Source organism: Geospiza fortis, unplaced genomic scaffold (assembly GCF_000277835.1).
Source record: "Geospiza fortis unplaced genomic scaffold, GeoFor_1.0 scaffold10, whole genome shotgun sequence".
Taxonomy (NCBI): domain Eukaryota; kingdom Metazoa; phylum Chordata; class Aves; order Passeriformes; family Thraupidae; genus Geospiza; species Geospiza fortis.
The window spans coordinates 5,330,680-5,338,730 of record NW_005054326.1 but is presented as its reverse complement, the minus strand read 5'-3'; the positions used below and the strand labels follow the sequence as shown (position 1 = coordinate 5,338,730).

Sequence of the window (8,051 nt, the reverse complement as noted above, 5' to 3'; positions counted from 1 at the left end):
TGCCTTAGGCACAGGGCTGGGGCCCAGTAGATGGCCCCCTTTGACAAGGCTCCACCGAGCAGGTCCTCCAGAGCTCATCTCATACCTCCTCTCCTGCACCTCTACCCAACAGGAGCCCAACATTTTGAGATGACTATTGATTTTATAGAGATTACACCAAGCTACACTCACCAACGGTGCAAAATGAAAAATGTGCTGTCCTGCCTTCCTGATCAGCTGGTATTTCATAAACACATAATGCTTCCTACCCTTCAGTAGGAAAAGGAAAATTCTACTCACATCGCAATTTTTCAGATTTTTCTTTCACCAATAAAAAAAAAGTGCATTCCCTGTATGAAAAAAGCTCTCTCTGGTTCTGTGGTATTACAGAAAGGCTTTTCTGTCTGAGTAAATCCAAGCTGTAGTATAAAATATACTGCATCAGCAGTATCATATTTTAGCAACATTGCCAGTACTTCTTAAACTGAGACTGACAAACTCTTACATTGTCAAAGGATCTACTACTTCTCACAAGCAATCTCTCTTCACTGAGGAATCAATAAAATAAACTTTTTTAGTCTCATGGGTCAAAGGGGAATTTCTAGCCCCGGAAGAAGTAAAAGAAAGAGGTGCTGTAGCAAATTCAGGAGCTGATTCAATGACAGGGAAGGTAATGCAAAGTTATCACTGCTATCAATAAGATGTGATCAGACAACTACCTTTGATCTGTGAAACGCCATTTGCTTTCTATATTCTAACCTAGAAAAAGTTAAGGTTTCTAGGATGTGAAAAATAGCACGTTTCAAGTGATTTCTTGAAATTTTCACCCCCACACCACAGCCATTACCCAATATGGTAATATTTGCATATATGAGCCAGACAATGCATTCTTTGCATGGTTTCATTTTCTACTCAGATCCTGAACCTTTGGGCCCTGATTACATTAAGCACATACTTCACTGTCACTCCCATTTTTCCTGGAGCCAAAAAAATAGGCAAGAAAATTTAGAGGCATTTTCCTGAATGAAACAAACTTTCAATGAGAAAGACTTCAACTTCAGCAGGGACAAAGCTCATTGGCATTAAATGCTGATACAGCTTCCTTGACTGGAAGTTACACTTTCACTCCAGCTGAGAACCTGGTCTTACATCTACCCATGTCAAAAGGTACTGAGCAAATTGATTTTGCTCTCCTGGAGACTTTAGCCAAAAACTTCTCATTCTGGACATGCTGTTTTCCACCTGTGTCTCTACCTCTGATTCTCTATTTGCTCTGGTTACATCTGCAAAGGAAATTTAACTCACTCATGTCCATGCAAAGTGTCTCTATGTGGCTCAGAAATTAAATCTAGCTCTTAAGCTCTGGCCTCTCTGGAATGCTGGCACCCTGGTACTCTATAGATATGGCATATGGATACAAAAAGTAGCCAGGGATCTGATCCCAGGCAGGAACGTGTCCGGAATATGCTTTAGTCATATCAAAGCCAGTTTGTTTATGTATGTCTGGCTCCCAGGACAACTTTTCAAGCCCTTCAGCAGACTCAAATCTTTTAATACCTCACACTCCCAACTCAATATCTAGACATGTTTCTGAACTTTGTTCTGTCTGTCTTTCTGGAGAGGTGCTGAGTAAAGAAACTAGTCAGATGGCAGCAAAGCTGAAGCAGAGAAAACAACCATTGGCTGAAGGGGCTGTAGTATCCCAGCACTTTCCTTCACCTCTCTCTAGACCCAAGAATGACACCCAGATGGTAAGTTTAAGGATTTGTACATAATGTCCCAAAGCCTGGAATCAGCACTATGGGTAAATATGCTTTAAAAGAGCTTCCATGACCCTTGAGTTTTCAGCATCTCTTTTGTCTTGCCCTTCCTTTCCCAGAAGAGCCCTGGAAGTAGGGGCTCCTTATTTATAGTCCCCCTGACTTTCACATCAATCTCCATGCAACTCTTTCTGGAAACAAGCTTTCTTCCCCCATCTAAGCAAGGAATGTGCAGCAATTTCTAATTTTTTTAAAATTTATTTTTAAAGTGAAGTATGTTACACTGTCCTGTGAACCACTGCATTCATGGCAAGGCTGACTTTGAGAGGCACTGAGCCCTTACTGCCCAGTGTTCACTAGCACAGAGAGAGGAATGGGAAGTAGTGGTGGCTGTTGGGAAGCATTTTGAAATTCTAGCCTGAATCATATGGCTTTTCTTTAGAGATTTTTAGCTCCTGGAGGCCAAATGTGTCACATCTGCTCTGTGCACATTTGCAGGCTTCACTTATCACCACACTGCAAAGATGCAGAGATACAGAGATGGATCTCTGGTGATTAAAGGAAAATCTGCCATGGAGTGTGTTCTAAATAAGTAAAAAAAATAATCCTCTCTCAACAACACTGGAAAGATATGGTTAAAAGTTTCCTATCTCAGTTACCAATACAGAGATGGTATAATTATTCAGCTGTTTGCAAAGCTACTTCTCTACATCTTATAAAGCAGAGTGACATCTTGTGACTGGCATCAGATGGGAAACCCAGAGCACTTGCATGTGATGAAAGGTGCTGAAAGGAGAGTCCTACAAAATTAAGTTCTTTCTGATCCACAAGGGATGATCAACAATGGCAGCAGTCCTGGGCTGTGCTGTCCACTTGGATGAGTTAATTCTCTGAGGAGCAAACTCAGCCCTCACTTTCTAGCCTCATCTCTGCGTCTCTGCAGAGTCAGACAGAAAGCAGTTTCTGCCACTTTTACTATAGTTCAAGAATATTTTGGCAACACAATCAAGATTGAGCAACTCTCTTGCAATATATTTATCATTATTGAGTATTTATGACAGAACCACTGTTTTTGAGAGCTTTTGAAAGAAAACATGAAAGAAACATATGGAAGAAGTCATTTAATGCTCTTTACAGATGCCTGGATCACTTAGAAAGAGAAACGGCAAATTTAAGGTCCCTTCCTTCCAAGGCCTTTTTCTGTCCTCGTTTTAAACAGATGTCTAACTTACAGAGGCTCATCACCACAGGCTATCTAAAGTCTTCTTTCCACAAAAAGAAGACAGAGAAAACTGGTCTTTCCTCTTACAGTTGAGAGACTATAGTAAGGAGAGACTACTGCACTTCCCCAAGGTAACACAGCAAATGTACAGCACAGAAGAGAGCATCACCTGAATCCTCAGCTAGTAATTTTCCTCACAAATCAAAGACAACCTGGCTGATGAGATGCAAACACAGCCACTGGAACCACTTCTATGTCAGAACCCAGGACATTCCTCTGACTGCCCTGGAGGACTCAAGACCCTGGCAAGCAGTCAAAGACACCTGTGTTTTCGATTTTAACCCATGGAAACAATTGCCAACTTTGTGCGAGGAGTTACAAGCCGCAAGGGTTTGAATAGAATGATAGTGAATTTATCACCGGGTGAAAATGTAGAATTTTGGAGTTTTTAGAATGGGGGTTCAAGAGGCAAGACGGAGGAATCTGGGTTTGTACTTCTTTCTCCTTCTTGCTCTTGTCCTCCATCTTCTGCTGTGATGGTGGCACTTTTGGATTGTTTTAGAGTAGAGACAGACTGTCTAACATAGGTGATAGGTATTGGAAAATTATTGTAAATAAACACGTTTTTAGCATAAAAAGATAACACTGAGTGTAACACTTTAGTATAAAAAGATAACTGAGGGTGATCAGTGTGCCTCAACCTGACCTGCTGGACACACCTCTGCAGGTCTGAAAAAGCATGTATTAGATAAAAGAAGATAAGCATGTATTAGATAAGAGAAAACCAGAGCTGAGGAATCCCAACTTCTTCGAGCATGGGGCTGGAAAAAGAGACTTTTAATACCTGGGGAGCCATTCCAACAACAACAAACCTGTCACTTCCACACCCCTCTCTCCTTCCCCTGTGCACAGAGAAGAGCAGAGAACAACAGCTCACCTGGTGGGTGCATGCTTCTGCTCCTCCTCCTCGTCCGTGTCACTGCTGATGGTGATGACGCTGACGGCGGGGCTGGGGGTGTCGGGGATGACGATGGTTTGCCGCTGCCGCTCCCGCGCGCCGCCGCCCGCGTCGCCCCAGCCGCACGTCAGCGAGGTGCTGCAGGCAGGGCTGGTGTGCACCATGGCACAGCGAGGAGGCGTGTTCTCCTTCACTCGTTTCGACCGCTGGGGCGAGCTGATGGACTGGGAGGATGAAACTTCATAGGTGGATGCATTGCTGGAAAGGGGGAAAGTGTTAGTTGGTTAGAACTCTGGGTGCTCGAGTCGCCCATTGCCGTGGTTTGGGAGTCCTGGTCTCTGGTTCAGTAGCGCTGACTTATGGAGTCTAGGGAAACTGCAGAGTTGGCACAGTCACCTCTTCAAAGAAGACAGTGCCTTGCATCACTTATTCATGTAATTGGCTGAAAAGTAGTTTCCTTTAATAAAAAATTCAAATTTGTTTTCCCTGGAAATTTCCAGATAAGAACTGCTGCCTCTCAGGAGTTTGCACTGGGAGGGTAAAGGCCAGCCTCAAATCCCAGACATACAGAACAAAGGCAGGCACAGCATGGCTGACACAGGAGGAAGAACCATCCAAATGATAATCCCTTCCTCCTGCATCCCGCATGGATGCATCATGACACTTTTTGGCCAGAAAAAACTAGAGGTAAAATTAGAATTTGTTGTGGAAAACTACAAACACTTATCAGGAAAACTGCTTTTATACACAGAAATGAATTGCTGTTTAAGAATCTTTTTCAATGAACATTTCCTGCTCAATACTTTATCCTTCAGGACAGTGGTGTCCCACGGATTAGAGCAGGCAGATGGGAGAACATATACTCAGTTTTATTCCTGTGTGAAGCAGCATACAATATATATAAATCAGAATGAAATAAACAATATATTTATTACACAGTAGAGAAACATTCCCAGTCTTCCTAGTTCAGCTTCCCTGCCTGACCAGTCGGAAAAGTGTCCCTTGTCACAGGAATCCAAACACAAAACTATCAGCCAAACAGTGCAGTGTGGGTCTACAGATGGGGTTATTTACCAAAGCACACTGACTAAAGCCCATTTCACTCATTTCCCACACTTCCTTTCTTGGTCATGTTTCTCTTTGCTATTGCAGAACATCTGGAGATTCACAAAGGAAGAAAACCCCAAAGTTCTGGTTTTGTTCTACTGTGGGGCCTGGGCTGCATGTTCAGCCTGGCCCAAAAGCTAACAAAAGGAATAGGTGGCATCCATCAAAAGGAAGTCACCCTGGCAGTATATCACACTACACCAACTTACACAGGCTCTTCTGCATAACAAATGGCTGCACAGTAGCATTCAAAGTGCTTTTTGAATACCAATGAGCAGCGTGGAGTACCCTCCTCTCCAAAGGAGCACGGTTCCTCATTTGGCACAAAAAGAATCACAGTCAATGAAGCTGTAGAAACCCTTTGCTCTGAGAGTGCCCCATTCCTCGTGGACACAGGCACCCCACCCTAAAGTGACAGGAGAGGGGAGGCCCTGCAAGGCACACTGGCTGCAACAGGCACTCTCTTTTGCTGGCTAGCTGGGGACAGAGCTGCCTCTCTATGTTATGAATAGACTAAGACAGCTGGAGCCCACCCAAAGTAAATCCAACATTAGAGAGGAGATAAATGGGAAGGATTTAAATAGTGGCCTCTTAACTTGAGCTGAACTGGTTGTGAACTCAGAGCTACTCTGGCACCAGTCCAGTCACCCAGGAAAACCACAAGCTCAAGCTTTTGCCACTGCACAAGTGGTGACCCATTCTGGTTCTCTCCCCTGCACTGTTTTGTGTTTTTTGATTTTAAAAAAGAAGTGTGTTAGTTGCACAGCCCAGAGGACCTTCTCCAGAGCAGCTGCACATAGATCTTATAGAGCCCTGTCCTCTGAACAGGATTACAGTGCTGTGACAGGCACTGCAACCATCCTACCATCCAAGCTGTGCAAGAAACCCCAGAGTTTCTCCTCCTTCCAGAGCCAAATGGTCCTACTGAGAAATGACAGATGCTAAGGACTGCTCTGTACGAGACACCCTTATAAAATGCTCCCTGTTTTATGCTGCCATACTCTTAATAAGGCCAGAGTATAATAATGGGTGTCTGTTGCTGGTGTGGACTGTTGAAGACAGGGGGTAATGACCTATGTTAGGAGCTAGAGAGCTCAGGTGGCCTAAAGCCACCCCAGTCCCCCACTCCCCGTGGCAGTAAAGCTCAGAAGACTGGCATCACCCCACTGCTTTTGAAAGGGCAGATCTTGTGTGTGCACATCAGGCACAGGCTCCTGAAGATGCAGCCTCCTCAAGGTGCATGTGCTGCACTGTGGAGGCCCTGGAGGGACTTCTCCTAAGTTATGCCCCACTGGCTCCTTCCCCTGTTCCTGTGCCTGAACATAGGTGTTCCTAAGGCTCTCCCTCCCTTTTCCCTGACTGGGCCTCACCTTGATACTGCCTGGAGAGCAAGGTCAGCCAGGAGGCCCCTGGGAGAGAGAGCAGGACCTTGTGGGGGGGAGTGGGTGTCTGAGAGGAGAACATCTCACCACATGGCTGAATTAAACATCTATGGATATTATGCAAACGCCTTTTTTGCTTCTTTACCCTGGACTTTACTAGCAGCAATCCAAGCTGCAACGCTGCACCTCAGGAGTGCTTCTTCCAGAGCATGTGGGAAGAAAAGGTGTGGCAACTGGGCACTGCGTCACACTGACCTGAGAACACGGTTAAGTTTTTAAATCATCGTGACTACAAGGCTCTGGGTAACTGCAGCAGTGTAACAAGCTGTATGAATGGGGCCTGAGTCTCCCATTCTGCATCTTCTCCAGCCACTTGCTCCCACACAAAACAATGCTCGCTGGGTATAAAACATCCCTGGGTATAAAACACCTCCTGGGTACCCGAGAGGCGAGGCAGCAGAGAGCCCCATCACGGAATGTGTGATCTAATCCCTCATGGGCTGTGGAACTAAACCTGTTTTGCCCCACAGGTGTCAGCGAGCACCCCTGTTGCCAGCAGGTCAGAAGGGGCCGGGCTGGGAGCCCCGGCACTCACCGTGGAGCCGACTGGTGCTGCTTGCTCTTCCTGGCGGAGGCAGCGGCGGCGGGCGGCTGGCGCATGACGTGAGCGACGCCCACGTTGACGGGCTGGGCGGCGGGCAGGGCCACGTGGCTGGCCAGCAGCGTGGGCTGCTGCATGATGGGGTTGTAGTGGCTGCCGTGGGCGTGCGTGTTCCTGCACAGCGGGGACACGGGCACACGGTGAGATTGCAACCGGCAGGCTCCTCCACACAGCCTCCCACCACCCTTCACTGAGGTGCCCTCTCCTCCAGGGTTCACAGCCTTCCCAGAACGGAGCATTCTCCCCAGGGAACAGACTGAAGGAGTGGTGTGGGCACAGCATTCCACTCCAAGGGCATGGAGCAGAGAAGTCTCCCATAGCTGTCAGACAGTGATATCACAGGCTGCTGCCCTTCTCCCCTCAGCTCTGTAGCCCAGCAAGACCCCAGCCCTCATGGCTCCTCCAGCACCTGTGGGTACTTCAGGGCTCCTCCAAGCCTCCCCAGTTTACCTCCAGTCTGCCAGCGGCTGGGTGCCTGCCATGGACTCTGGGATGACGGTGGCGTGCTGGACAGAAGTGTGGGTGGCCACCCCGGTCAGCTGCTGCCAGGCAGGAGGGAGCAGGATCTGCTGAGTGCCACTGGGCCACGCTTGCTGCCAGACAGAGGGAAAGCAATTCCTTAGCAAAAGGCATTGAGCACTGAACATGAGAGATGGTCCACACTCAGCTAGGGCCTCTAATAATGATCATGGTCATGCTACACAGCTCTTACCGCCTTTCAGTCACTGTTAGGAAACCACAGTATAAGCAGGAATAGTTATAAATACAGAGAATGCAAAGGAGGGGGCAAAAAAAAAATCCATGCCATACAAAGCAGCAGCTGTGTTTTAGGTTAAACAGGGAATGGAAGGGATCAAAATTTGTTGGCATTTCAAACCAAACATCAAATTTTTTAGCACCTTCTAATTTTGACTCTCTGGGCCAGCTGGACACTATGGCTCCATTGTTAATTTTCCCTTTCTATACAGCCAGCTTACTTTCT

At 46.6% G+C, this 8,051-nt stretch overlaps 1 protein-coding gene across 1 annotated transcript in view; it reads right to left on the bottom strand.

Annotated features, from left to right (window-relative positions):
• Positions 1-8,051, bottom strand: part of HIPK2 (homeodomain interacting protein kinase 2) — an 85,943-nt gene that overhangs the window by 10,297 nt on the left and 67,595 nt on the right. The window contains exons 9-11 of the mRNA XM_031057005.1: positions 7,520-7,662; positions 7,004-7,183; positions 3,899-4,177 (exon numbers count right to left, since the gene is read on the bottom strand). Coding sequence (XP_030912865.1) covers positions 3,899-4,177; positions 7,004-7,183; positions 7,520-7,662 — 602 coding nt within the window. The remainder of the gene's footprint in view (positions 1-3,898; positions 4,178-7,003; positions 7,184-7,519; positions 7,663-8,051) is intronic.